This window comes from Notamacropus eugenii, chromosome 4, assembly GCF_028372415.1.
Source record: "Notamacropus eugenii isolate mMacEug1 chromosome 4, mMacEug1.pri_v2, whole genome shotgun sequence".
Classification (NCBI taxonomy): Eukaryota; Metazoa; Chordata; class Mammalia; order Diprotodontia; family Macropodidae; genus Notamacropus; species Notamacropus eugenii.
Genome location: NC_092875.1, coordinates 46,215,355 through 46,229,418, shown reverse-complemented (window position 1 = coordinate 46,229,418; position 14,064 = coordinate 46,215,355). Strand labels below are relative to the sequence as shown.

At 43.8% G+C, this 14,064-nt stretch overlaps 1 protein-coding gene across 2 annotated transcripts in view; it reads left to right on the top strand.

Annotated features, from left to right (window-relative positions):
- The first annotated feature begins 732 nt into the window (after positions 1–732).
- The window catches only part of STX2 (syntaxin 2), a 57,156-nt gene continuing 43,824 nt past the window's right edge, over positions 733–14,064 (top strand). For both annotated transcript variants that reach the window (XM_072600742.1, XM_072600741.1), the window contains exon 1: positions 733–890. In XM_072600742.1, the coding sequence (XP_072456843.1) occupies positions 861–890 (30 nt within the window). In that variant the 5' untranslated portion in view covers positions 733–860. The remainder of the gene's footprint in view (positions 891–14,064) is intronic.

Below are 14,064 nucleotides of genomic sequence, written 5' to 3'. Positions count from 1 at the left end.
CATGCACACACAAGTGTGTCTGTCTGTGCACATATGTATGGCATACCGAAGTGCATCCAGAGCTAGCTGAGGAGTCAGGAAGACCTGGATTCAAGCCCCACCTTCAGTACACACTGGTTCCCTGACCCTGCACAAGTGATTCACCCGTCTAGGGTGGCCATCTAGGTCTTGAAGCAAGGAAGACAAGACAGCAAATGTGATCCCAGGTTTTCAGGAGCTGGGTGTCCCTGGGCAAGTCCCTTGACCACGTCTGCCTCAGTTTCCAAACGGGCATCATAACAGCCCCTCCCTCCCGGGGTTGTTCCGAGGACCTAATTATCTGGTATTTGTAAAGCGCTCAGCACAGTGCCTGGCACATAGTAGGGCTCTCCTTTTCTCCAGTAAGAGTCTAGATCCCAGAGAAGGGGAGCTGCTCCGGGAGCTCGCTGCCCCGCGGGCTCTGCGGCCGGTCCTCGGAGCTGTCCCGAGGATACATTGTAACCCAGCGCCGGCCGCACCCGGCACGTTTTTTCTCCAAGACAACAAAGAAGCGGCCGTCCCCACCGGGGGCCGCCCCCTCGCCCCGCCCCCTCCCCCGAGGCCCGCGGGGGCGCCGCGGCCCCGACCGGCCCGGCCCCGCCCCCGCCCCCGGGCTAGCAGCCCTCGGGCAGGCTGGGCCGCCTTGGGTTTGGGGTGGGGAAGGCCGGTGGGGCGGCCGGGCATGCGCAGAGCGGGGGCTGGCGGTGGTTGCCGTGGCATCGGGCCGGGGCGGGGGCTGCGGGCTGCGGGCGGCGGGGAGGGAGCGGAGGAGCCGAGCGGAGCCAGGAGGCCCCGGGAGAGCGGCCCGGGGCGTCGCGGGGCGCGGAGCCGGCCGGGGCGGGATGAGGGACCGGCTGCCGGACCTGACAGCGGTGAGCGGGCGGGGGTCCGGCTGGGCCGGCCCGGGCCCGACGTCTCCTGGGCTGGGGGGAGGGGAGGGGGAAGAGGAGGAGCGCCCGGGGTAGGGGGAGGGGAGGACCCCCCGCCGAGCGGCAGCGCTCCCCGCCCCTCCCGAAGAGCCGGCCTGGAGGGCCCCCCCACCGTGGGGGCGCGCGGGGCCGCGATGACCCGTCGGGCCGGGCCCCGCACATCTGGAGCCCACCCGGCGCCCAGCTCTGCTGGCCCGGATAAGCGAGGGGAGTGTCCCGAGCGGAGGCCGCCCTGGGCGGGCTCGCGTCCGGCCGGGTCCGTTAGAGGGGCGGGGGCGGGCTCCGGGCCTGGGCCCCCCCCGGGAATGCTGCGGGGCTGCACCCCTGCCCCATCCCCTCCCTACCCCCATTGCGCCCTGTCCGCTCTGTAGGGCCTCCGTAGCCCTGGCGGTCACCTCGATGCCCCCTCCCCATAGGGGGAGTGCCCCTCTGCCCCCCTTCCTTTGAGAAGCCCCTATGGACCTGGTGGTCACTTAGATGCCCCGTCCCCATAGAGGGAGTGCCCCTCTGACCCCCTTCCTTTGAGAAGCCCCTGTGGACCTGGTGGTCACTTAGATGCCCCGTCCCCATAGAGGGAGTGCCCCTCTGACCCCCTTCCTTTGAGAAGCCCCTGTGGACCTGGTGGTCACTTAGATGCCCCGTCCCCATAGAGGGAGTGCCCCTCTGCCCCCCTTCCCTCTGAGTGGCCCCTGTGGACTTGATGGTCACCTAGATGCCCCCTCCCCATAGAGGGAGTGCCGCTCTGCCCCCCGTCCCTCTGAGAAGCCCCTATGGACCTGGTGGTCACTTAAATGTCCCCCTCCCTGTGGAGGGAGTGACCTTCTGGTTCCCCTTCCTCTGAGAGGCCCCTGTGGCCTGGTCATTTAGATGTTGTTTTCCCATCCCGTGTTGGAGAGGGAGCCCTTCTGCCAGCCCTTTTTTGTCCAACCTGACCTTCCCTCTACATTGTAGGGCCCTATGGACCTAGTCACTTAGGTGGTGCCTCCCTCCTATTGGAGAGGGTGTGCTTCTGACCCTCTCCCCTCCCTCCTTTCCCTCTGAGGTGATCCTCCATCTGCTCTGTAGGTCTTGTATGGACATGGTGATTTTTAGTTTTCTCCTTCATATTAGATTGGGAGGTCCTTGAGAGCAGGGGCTCTTTTTGCCTGTGTGTGTGTCCACAGTGCCTGACTCCTGTAGGTACTTGATAAATGCTTGTCAACTGACTAGAGTCAGATGACAAGGTTGAATGTCTGATGCTTGCTACCACGTAACCTAGGCTCCCTAGGCCTCAGTTTCCTCATCTGTAAAATGGAAGTGTTAGATGACCTGAGAGATCTATAATAAGTCTGTCTAGATCTGTGGATCTGTGCATAATTAGAGCTATACAGAAGTGAATTAGACTACCTGTGAATGATGGGTTCTGTTCCACTGTAGGTCTTCAAGTAAAGGCTGTAAGATCACTTTTGGGGGATGCTACATAGGGGGTTCACCATCAAGTGGGAGTTGGACAAGTTGGCTCTGATATTTTTCCAGCCGGGGATAGTCTAATTTTAGTTATAGAATAGGGTGGGAGGAGTACCTTAAATCCTATAGGTGACTCTCCTAATATGTATTCTGCTTTTAAAACCTAAATTGAGACCCTAGATTTGAAATCAAAGGACTTGGATTCCTGCCTCTGACCTTGAGCATGTCACTTCTTTATGAACCCTTCGTTTCCTCCCTCATCAGGTGAGAGGGTTGGACTAGGTTACCCTTAAGGCTTCTTCCAAGCTTTAACTCTGTTAATTTATAGTTTATTTGGATTCACAGAATGTAGCTTGGCATTTTGTGAATCTGTAGACAGGTTTGGGATATGAATTAATTGCACCCCAGTGTCTGGATTACAGGGCCTCCGAACCCTTGTAAATTCCTTTACACACCACAAGAAAAATGTACCAGGGTCTTTGCTCTCAGGCTTAGCAGTGCAATGGGAGAAACAGGACATAGGTACAGGGAGCAGGTCAGATACCTGTGAAAGGTGGCAGTAGCAGCACTAAGGAGATCAGAGAAGGGAGCTGTAGCTGCCAAAGGTTTCATAGAAAAACCAGGGCTTCAGCTAGCCCTTTCTACCCGACCTGTATACGCTTAAGCACAGATGAACGTTGCTATTCAGAATTACTTTGACCTCGTTGATAAATTGTTTGCTAAAAGTACCGGAATGTGACGATATACGTTATATATATATAATATACACATATTATATATATAATATATATATATGCCTGCTTCTTGAGAGCTAGCTCTCGCATATTCATTATCCTCCTATAGCAATCAGTATAGTATACAGTAGGGATTCAGTAAATGATATTGACTGCAGCCTTTTTTTTTCTTTTTTTTTTTTTTGGTGAGGGAACAGTGGTAAATTGAAAATTGGAATAATTTTATGAAAAATTCAGAAAAATGACAGTTTCTTGAAGACATCGGTAGTCACATTACACACATAACACTACCTAATATAGCATTTTGGTTTTTAAAGGACTTTCCAAGTATTAATCAGTTTTTCTTTAAAACATTTTCACTTTTATTTTAAAGTTATATTTATATTTTCAATGAACAAGCATTTATTTTCTCTCCCTTCCACCTTACCCCTACTGGGGGGAAAAAAAACCCAAATCATTGTAACAAATTGGTATAGACAAGCAAAACAAGAGTTCCACATTAGCCATGCCTCTCATTTTGCGTGGTAAAGCCTTCCTCTTTATGCCTTTAATCTCATTCCCTTGCAGTTTTGATTGACCACTGCATCGATCACAGTTCTTGAGTCTCTGAAAATTGTTTGTGTTTTTCATTGTTAAAAGAGTAAGAATTTTTTCCCCATTCTGCTCACTTTACTCTGCATCAATTCGTACGAGTCTTCCTAGGATTCTCTAAAACTTTTTCCTTATCCCTCCTTTTTTCCCCCTTGATATTAGTAGATACATAAACACACATTAGTGAAATGGAGAGAGGAGAATTTCTTAAATGCACTGTAGGGCAATCATATATAAGAATTATCTGCATCCCATAGAAGAGTTTAGGAGACACTAGTAATATTTCCCTTGCTAGACTGAGTGCTTTGATGAGGAAGCATCTTTCTCTTTTCACTTTCTCAGTTATAAACTCTTGGCTTTCCTGTAGTCAACCATTTAGCATTTATGAAATGTGAAGGAGGTATCATCTGCCAGCCTTGGTAAATTGTTATCAGCTGGGTTTTATTATGATATAGAAGACATGTTTTGTTGATACCAAAGTTAATTATGGCTATTGTAGCAAAAAAAAAAAAGTTACCTTTATCTGTTGTAGGGAATAAAGGAAGATGTCATAATAAAGTGAGAGGTAACTTTAAATCAGTATGTCCTCATGTCTTTTTTGCTTTTAAGTACTTTCCCTGGGGGTTATTTTGGATGTATACAGATGGATATAGCATAGACCTATGTGTATATATATGTGTATAATATATATACATAGATATATGCAGACCTAGGAATATGAATATCCATAAGCTTATAGATAAACTCAGGATGTGCTAATGCTGCATATGTCCTGGATGGGAGGAAGGAAGGCTTTTAAGCCCCCCCTGAAGAATGTTGGGTGTTTTTCCTTTGCTAAAGTTTAAGGGCCAATTAAGGCCATTAAATATGTCTTTCAGGCGTCTAGGCAGGGAAGTGGATAGAGTGCTGGGCCTGGAGTTAGGGAGACTCCTCTCCCTGAGACTTATCATCCAGCCTGAGACACTAGCTGGGTGATGCGGGACAAGTCACTGAACTCTGTTTGCCTCAGTTTCCTCATCTGTAAAATGAGCGGGGAAAGGAAATGGTGAACCACTCCAGAGCCTTTGCCAAGAAAACCCCAAATAGGGTCACAAAGAGTCAGACGCAACTGAAAAACTACTAAACAACCACAAACGTATGTCTTTGTGCCTGCTGTCAGTCATAACAAAATGTATGGAATTGCACAAAAAGAAACCTGCAGACTTTAGGTTTTGGGATTCGTGGGTTTGTTGTTTGGTTTTGAACTGAACTCTTGATCTCATTAGTGTAGGGAGCTCTTGTGGGGGGAAGACCTACCAGTGCCAAGGATAGCTGCTCTGCAGTTAATATTCTGGCAGGGTGGCAAAGAAAAGATAAGTGACTTTTCTGGAGTCAAACAGATGACAAGTGTTACTGGGCAAGATTGGAACTCTTTTCTTCCAGACTCAGGCTAGCTTTCTATCCATTACCATGCTTCCTCTTATGTAGTCATTAATGTTGAAATATTTGAGTGATTTCTGATGAGAAAAAAGTTTTCTGTGAAATTAATTTGGAAGGAGCATGAGAATTAGTTTACCTAATGTCTTGGTGTCGGGTTGTAATACTTTATAAATGTAGACTCAACTTGTCCTTTTTTAATGTCCGCTTCTCAATTGGCAAGACTTTGCTCTTCACCTTTCTGTATAGTCTGAGAGTCCAACATCTGTCTATGTTAAAGGTTCCTTTATTAATTTGATTGAAAAGTCAGCCCTCTACCCAGACATAGGAAAGCAGATTTATAACCCTAACATGAATATTGGATTGCCAAGTTTGAAAAGCTTTCATTTCGCCAAAGCATATATGTTTGACTCTTTAGAAGGACAATGAAATCTTTCACTTGGTTGCATCAGTAAATAGCTTTACACCTTAACTTTACAGGAAGAGGGATAATTCTCTATATCATTTCATTTTTGTGAGACTGATTAATTTTGAAGAATTCTACAGTTCTTATGAATTGTATTCTAGGTTGGAAAGTTAATCTTTCCACTGTTTTGAATTTGTATTTGTAATTTAGACCAAATAAGTTATTATTACTTACTCCCTTATGTTAACATTTGGTTATTGTACAGTAGAGAAAATATTTCAGTGATGTTATGGATAGTTGAATGTGGGGAATGTGATACTATTAGTGCTTCACCAAAATCCATCTTTGTTGCCTCACAGTGGTGTATATGTCTTTCACCTGAGTCTAGATCTGTTTGGAGAAACTCAGTGACAGATTGACTTCCATGCGAATAATTTGGGGGCCACAGCATCTCTTGAAAAACTTGTCACACCATAGAGGGGATGTGATTTGCAATGGTGGAGGAAATGTATCCATGCTGATGAAATTGAAGCTCCTTTAAATATTGACTAATAGGAGTTAGTTGCCCATGAGGAATGTAATGGCTCTCTGGGTACATGAATGATGTCTGTGGTATGGATGGTTCTAGGAGAAACATTGTTGGAGGGAACTTTTGAAGTATTGAGATCACAGCTCTTACGCTGAATGAAAAAGAGAGACAGTAGTGTTATAAGAACTTGAATTAGATTTAATTGATTTGTACAATTCACCAGCTATGTTTTACATATATTTACTAACGTGTATGCATATATACACATACATTTATATTTGTCTTATGTGTAGAAACTATTAAAAAGATGTCTTAATTTTTTTTTAAATCCTTTGGAATTAAGATTTAGACCATAGGAAAAATAATGAAATAAGTATTTGTGAGGATGTGAATCTTAAGCTTAAGCTTTTCATCCTAGAAGATTATTGTTGCAAACATATTTGCTTTTCTTGCTGTGAAAGATGAAGTCTTGCCAGTCACACTCTGTGAATGCATGGTGCTCACTACTCCATTAAGCCCAAGGAAATGGTGAAATAGTTATTTCACATTTATAGGATGAAGTTCATGTCTGCAGATTGCTAAATGTGCCAGGCTAGTGTAATTATAATTCAGAATAAAGGGGAAAATGCCCCATAATCTTTTTTTTAAAGTCCAGGTTTCAAATGAGGTTAAACAATACATTAAGATTTAGAATTGTTTTGAAAAGCTTTTTTCAAATAGATTTTTTTCCTTAATGTGTTTTCAAAACTGTTTTACTTGAAAAGAATAAACTTTAAGGGATTGTTTCAGATTTCCTTCAAGGTTGCAGTTCGAGTGCTAATTCTACCTTGGCACAGTTTTGTTTACCATCGAATGAGGGAATCCCAAAGGGGTCTCTACTGGAGGTTCTCCTGTCTTGTTGACTGTAATACAGGTACCCTTAGCATGCATAAACATGTCCTGGGTTGTTTGTCTTCCTTTATCTCATCCTTTCTTTAGAAAGGAATAGCCAGAACTTAACCTCTGGGAAATAACTTTCCACTTGGTAATCCTGTTGTTTTAAAATCTCTGACCTGCTCTGTGAGATAGGGACATTTAGAGAACCAAAAAATTAAGAGATTTTATGCATTAAAAAAATACATCAACATATAGCAGCTGGTTGGGAATGCCTCTATCAGGGATTGTTCTAATATCAATGAAATCTCATTTAAGTTTCTACAGTATTTTTATAATCCTTTTTAAAAAAAAAAGCCATCATGTCTGTATGCTCAATATTTATGTGGGTCTTTGATCTAATCACTTAAAAAGGACTCTTTAGTATCAGAGATCACAGCCCATTCCACATCCTTAAAGGTCACTGTTGGGGGTCCATCTAAATATTCTTTCTTACTTTGTCCTGATGTCATGGTAGTACCAGGGTGCCAGTGGAGCCCAGTAGACATCCACCTCTCATGCCTTGCTCTTACCACATGATTGACCCATCTTTTCTTATTCTTAGGCAAGCCTTATCTTATGCTTAGGCAATCCATCTTTGATGCCTTATTCTTTGGTGTTTCTCTTCTGGTTATATGTGGCAGCCTGCTCATACCCACTATGTATTTCTCCATTACCCTGTGTGCAATACTTGTTTTTAATTCTTAGGAGACTTAGGGGTTGTTTCATACATCATACTCTTAAAATTTTCCATTACAGGTTTCAAAAGTAAAGAAATAAAAATGAGAGGACAAAGAAAATATTGGAAAAAATGTATTTAAACTAATACCCTTGACTATCTAATTAGGAAGCAGGGATTTTTTTTTCTTTCTAATTTTGATAAATTAATTTATATGTATCTTGGTAGCAGTATGATTTAATGAAAAAAAAAAAACACCACTAGATTTAAAACTTCAAGACCTGGCTTGGTTTTTAGCTTTGTGATGAAAGTCAAGTCCTCCACCCATGCAACCTTAATTCTAGTGTCTTCCCTTTGTCAGTTATTTCAGTTTTAGCTTGTGTATAGCTTGTTTGTGAGTAGCTAAATGGCACAGTGAGTAGAGTACTGAGCCTCGAGTCAGATAGATTCTTCTTCCTGAGTTCAAGTGTGACCTGAAACACTTACTGACTGTGTGACCCTGGACAAGTCACTTAATGCTGTTTCCTCAGTTTCCTCATCTGTAAAATGAACTGGAAAAACCACTCCAGCATCTTTTCCAAGAAAACCCCAAGAGGGGTCGTGAAGAGTCAGACACAACTGAGTAACAGCAGCACAGCTTGTTTGTACATTTGTACATATATGTTAGCTTGTAGTTACCTCCGTTGGCCTGTGAGCTCCTTCAGGACACGGACTGTCTTTTTTTCCTTTCTTTGTAAGCCCAGTATTTAGCACGACGTTTGGCAATCATAGGTATTTTGTTACTGTTCATTACCTTTTGTCCCATACCATCCACGGGGTTTTCTTGGTAAAGATACCATTCCTTCTCTGATAGATTAAGGCTAACAGAGGTTAAGTGACTTGCGCACAACTTGTAAGTATCGGAGGCCAGATTTTAACTGAGGTACCCCAGGCCCTGCACTCTATGCGCTGAGCCATCTAGCTGCCCCCAACACTTATTTGGCACTTACTATGTACTAGGTATTGTGGCAAGTGATTTATGATCAACCTTTGGAGGTAGGGGCCATTATTATTTGCACTTTATAGATGAGGAAACTGAGAAAAACAGGTTAAGTGCCTCGCCAAGGGTCACATGGCTAGTAACCATTGGAGGACAATAGGTCTTTTTGACTCCAAGTCCAAGGCTCGTTCCACTATGTCACAGAGCTGAGATTTACTGTGTACTAATTTACTGTGCTAAGTCCAAAAATATGTAGACCAGGTATCTGCACACTGCATGTTTTCATAGGGCCCATGAACTAAGAATAGTTGTAAAAATATGAAAACCATTCTTAGGTTTCCTGGACCTTTCTGTGCTCAGCCTTCAAAGAGTTTTCATTCTGTTGGGGAGGACAGCACATCTGGAGGAACAGTGGGTGGGAAATGAAATTATGATATGGGAAGTTACAGGTCACAAATATGGGAAGTTGGGCAATAGAGCCATCCATTAACACAAGCTTTCATGAGAAAATGGTAGTGGTGATTTGATTACAGTTCTGAGAGAGAGAGAGAGAGAGAGAGAGAGAGAGAGAGAGAGAGAGAGAGAGAGAGAGAGAGAGATGGAAAGTCCCAGTGGGGAGGAGGAGAATATTTTTGCTCTGGAGGCCTGGTGTGGGTGATGGATCTATAGGAGGATCTGAGGGCTAGGAGCAAATGGTTAAAGGGAAGAAGAGAATGTGTGGCCCCAGGGACCAAACTGGGTCAGTCACATCCTTTGGCAGTCCAGGTTGGAGGGTAGCAGCATTCAGAGGGACATCTGTGTAAGGTGGAAGTGTCCCCAGGGTTACTGTTAGCAATGTCATCAACTCTTGCAGGCTTAGATAGTAGCTCTTTGCAGATGATGCCTAAAGAGATCTGAGTCAGCTGGGTGGTGCTTCCTGCCTCAGACATTGTTATCTGTGACCCTGGATAAGTCAAGTAAGCTCTTAACTTCAGTTTCAGAGGATTGTTGTGAAGATCAAATGAAATAACATCTGTAAAGGACTTTGCAAACCTTGACACACAATATAAACTGTTGTTATTGATATTACTATTGCTATTCTCTCTATACATAGCCCTGGTATCTCTCTTGAGTTCTATTTCCTTATCACTTAGTGTTTTTTTAAGAGGGTTTGGGTGCAATGGGAATAGAATGGAATGGAAAACCATTAAGTAAGCAGATATTGTTCTAATGTGCTGTAGGCTAGGGGTACAAATAAGCCTCCTAGAAAATCTCTGATCCCAAAGACCTCGTGTTCTAAATAGTGGAGAAACCGCATAGAGGAAGGTAGAGGGTTCAGCAAATGAATCAACTTTCTGTTAGAGCTTTTGAACTGAATGTACTGTAGGTATATCAAACCCCACTTTTCCTCTAGCTCCACTTCTCTTCCAAACATCTCTGTTTCTATTGAGACCATCACTCTCCTAACTAGCCACATTCAGAACTTCAGAGTTGTTCTCAAATCTTCCCTTTTTCTTCACCCCACGTAGTCATTCAGGTGCCACATTTTATTGATTCTGCCTCTGTAGTGTCACTCACATTGGTCTCTTCCCCTCCCTTGGCCACCTTCTTGATTCAGTCTCTTATCACCTCTCAGAGCCTGTACACCTGTAGTAAGCTTGTAACTGATCTCCCTGCCTAAGCCTCTTCCTTCTCCAGTCCATTAAGTGACCTTCCTGAGGAGGCTCAGGTCTGATTACATCACTGCACTACTCAACACATTCCAGTGGCTCCCTAGTACCTCAAATACAAATAGTCAAATACGAAATACCTCAAATATAAAAGTCAAATACAAACTTCTTTTTTACATAGTCTGGCTCCAACCGTTCCTAGGCTTATTATACATTCCTCCCTTTCCAGTCATACTGGAGGAACGTGCTGTTCCTCATTAACAACACTTCCATCTAGAGTCTGGGCTTTTGTAGAGGCTGTCGCTCATGCCTGGAATGGAGTTACTCCTCATTCTCCTTCTTAGAAGCCCAGGTTTCCTTCACATCTCAGTTCAGGCCTTACCTTACCATCTATACCAGATCTTTCCTGATTCCTCCTTCCTCCCCCCAAATTATATTGTATTTATGGATTTATTGGCCACCTTTACACCATGCTGCTGTATACCTTGACCTCTATCCAGTCCTAGCTTCAGGGCCCTGGCCTTGCATTTGACTGGTAAGAATCAATAACATCCAACCTGACCCAAATGCTTGTCACCCCAAACAAATGCTTCTACCTAGCTTTCCATCTCTGGTTCTGGGATTCAACGCCACCATTACTGGTGGAGACATTTCATTCAGTTACCGTATGCCTCCATTCACCATCCCCATAACTTCCCAGGCCAAAAATTCCCCTCTCTGGTTACTGCTTCCTCTAAATAGTGTTGTTCCCTCTGAGAATATTAGAATATGAGCTCCCTAAAGGCAGGGGCTGTCTTATCTTTGTATGTTTATTCCTCGCCCTTAGCACAGTACCTAGAACAGCCTGAATCACATTTAAGAAATGCTTTTTAATTTATTCATATGTGATTCATGTCTTGTTCATATATGTTTATCCCTTATAAAATTCAGTAATAATAATAGCAACATTTATATAACACTTTAAGATTTATAAAGCACTTTACACATTGTTGTGGTGTTTGAGTTGTATCCAACTTCCTGATCCTGTTTGGGGTTTTCTTTGCAAAGATATTGGAGTGTTTTGTTGTTTCCTTCTCCAGGTCATTTTACAGATGAGGAAACTGAGGCAGATAGGGTTAAGGGACTTGCCCAGGGTCACCTCGCTGGTAAGTATCTGAGTCCAGATTTGAACTCAGGAAGATGAATCTTGCTGACTTCAGGCCCTGCTCTCTATCCACTGTGCCACCTAATTGCTCCACTTTACATATATTATCTCATTTAATTCCTACCATTCCCATTTTTTAGATGGGAAAACTGAGTCATTAAATAGCTTGACTCTGGTCACACAGCTAATAGGAGTCAAAGTTTCATACTCACATCTTTAGGCCTAGTCCTTTCTTTTTTTTTCTTCTTCCTCTTCCTTTTCTTCATAATCATCATCTCCAATTATTATCATAGTGTCTAGTACAAAATAAGTAAATAGTAAGTACTTACTGATTGATTGACTTCTTCCCCTAGTCTTGTGGCTTTTCATTGACTACAGCTGGAGAAACAGTAACTCTTTTATCTGCACTCAGTCACTCAGCTATTGATTTATCTTGAAGTACTTCTAGAATGCTCCCCAAAACCTGAAATTTCATTGAAATGGGCAAGCCTTCTACCTGTGCACATCATAGCTCCTGCCTGCCTTAACAAATGGTTTCAGGACTTGCTGTAACAAAACAAAATGAAGCATCCTCTGGCTAGTCTTCTATTGATGTGCCTTCTTAAGTCACTAGAGGGTTGGTCAAACCTGTGCCCAGCTGGCATAGCTTCAGAGAATGGAGGATCCTCTCTATGCTGTGATGAGTCATTAAAGTGTGTGTGTGTTTGTCCTTCATTGCTGAAGAAGACCATGCCATCAGAGAAATGATGACATGATTTGCACTTGACTTTGTTTTGAGTGAGGGAGGGCTGTGCAGGTCACCAGCCTCACTTCTCCTCCAGAGCCATCTGAATCCAGTGACCAGATATTCATCAGGATGACTAGAGATGACCCAGGATGAGGCAATTGGGGTTAAGTGACTTGCCCAAGGTCACCCAGCTAGTGAGTGTCAAGTGTCTGAGGTGAGATTTGAACTCAGATCCTCCTGACTCCTGCACTGGTGCTCTATCCACTGCACCACCTAGCTGCCCAGTCATTAAAGTAGGGCTTTGGTGGAGGAATCCTGAAATAATGATACAAATTTCAAAGACGGCAAGAGGATACATTCGTTCCACCAGCAGGTATATGCAGAGCACTGTAGCAAGCCGTGAGAACATTGAAAAGTTAAAAAAAATCACAATCCCTGCCCTATGGGAAGTCGGGGGAACAAAATACAAACATGTCAAAGAGTGACTGTTGTATGCTGCCTAGTCTAGTGAGGGCAGAAAGGAGTGGCGTGTGTGGTGAGTACTCTAGGAATTCCAAGAAGGGAGATGTTCGCATGGCCTGGAATAGTCTGAATATGCCCTGAGCCGCCTTGAAAGCTCATAGGATTGACAGGTAAGGGAAAGTGAAGGCCCCCGAATGAGATTGGCTAGTTTGGAATAGAATCTACAGCTCTTTATTTTGTTTAATTTATGTACGGTTTTATCTGGAGTAGTAAGAGTGGACTGTAATAGTCAACGAATGAGCATTTATTAAATGCTTTCTATGTGCCAAGTTCTGTGACGAGCCCTGGGGATACAAAAGAAAGTCTCTCCTCTGTAGGAGTGTGCAGTCTAGTGAGGGAGGCAACATGCAAACAACTGGATCCACACAAGCTATAGACAGGATAAACTGGTGATAATAACCTAGAAAAGATTGGGAAAGGCTTTTCGCAGAAGGTGGGATTTTGGCTAGAACTTGAATTCTGGGTATGAGAGACAGATACAAAGTTCCTTTCTCATACTTATTGGAGTAAATAGCGTAATGTTCTCATTTTACAGATGAGAGAATTCAGATTAAATGTCTTTCCTAGAGTGATACAAGTAGTATATGTGAAAAGTAAATTTTTAACTCAGGCCCTCTTGACTCCAGGGCCTGTGATCATTCTACTGTTCCACACTTTGAGGACCCCCTAAAACTTCTGTCCTCGAGGTTGAACATCCTTAGTTCCTTCAGCTGAGATTTATATGACAAGTATCAAGGTCCTTTCCTTTCTTGGTTGTTTCCTTCTAAGTATTCTTGATTTACTTTATCAGGCCCTTGCTCAAGTGTGAAGCCCTGGCCTGTACCACTGTCATAATAGTAAGTGACAGTGACAGACTTGGCCTTGTTCATGAACATGAGCTTAGAATTTGAACCAGGACCTGCATTTTCTGTACTCTGTCCAGTGTGCTTGACACCAGTATCTATTAAGGAAGTGGAAAGGCAGCTGTATTGGATAGAGAGCTGTTTTCAGAGCCAGGACCACTGGCTTCGAGTTCCATGTGTATGATCCTGGGCAAGTGCTTAACCTCTCAGTACCCTAGGCAACTTTCCAAGACTGCCAGGTGTAGAATAGGTGCCCATCTGCCTTGATAGAGGGGCCTTCGTCAAAGGGATGTGCCTATACCAATAAAGTCTTAGGTCTGGACCAAAAACAAGATTGCCAGGTATTTTGCTAGACTCTTGGGATATAGAGACAAAAATGCAACTGCCTGCCTGTCTTCTCTGGGAGCTTATAGTGTATGAGAGGCAGAGGGAACAGCATGTTCTTAGATGTTCCAACTGCACATAGATGTGATGTACAAGTAATATTAGTGGAAGTGGGAGGAAGACAATGGCAGCTGAGGTAGGGAGTGGGCATGAGGAC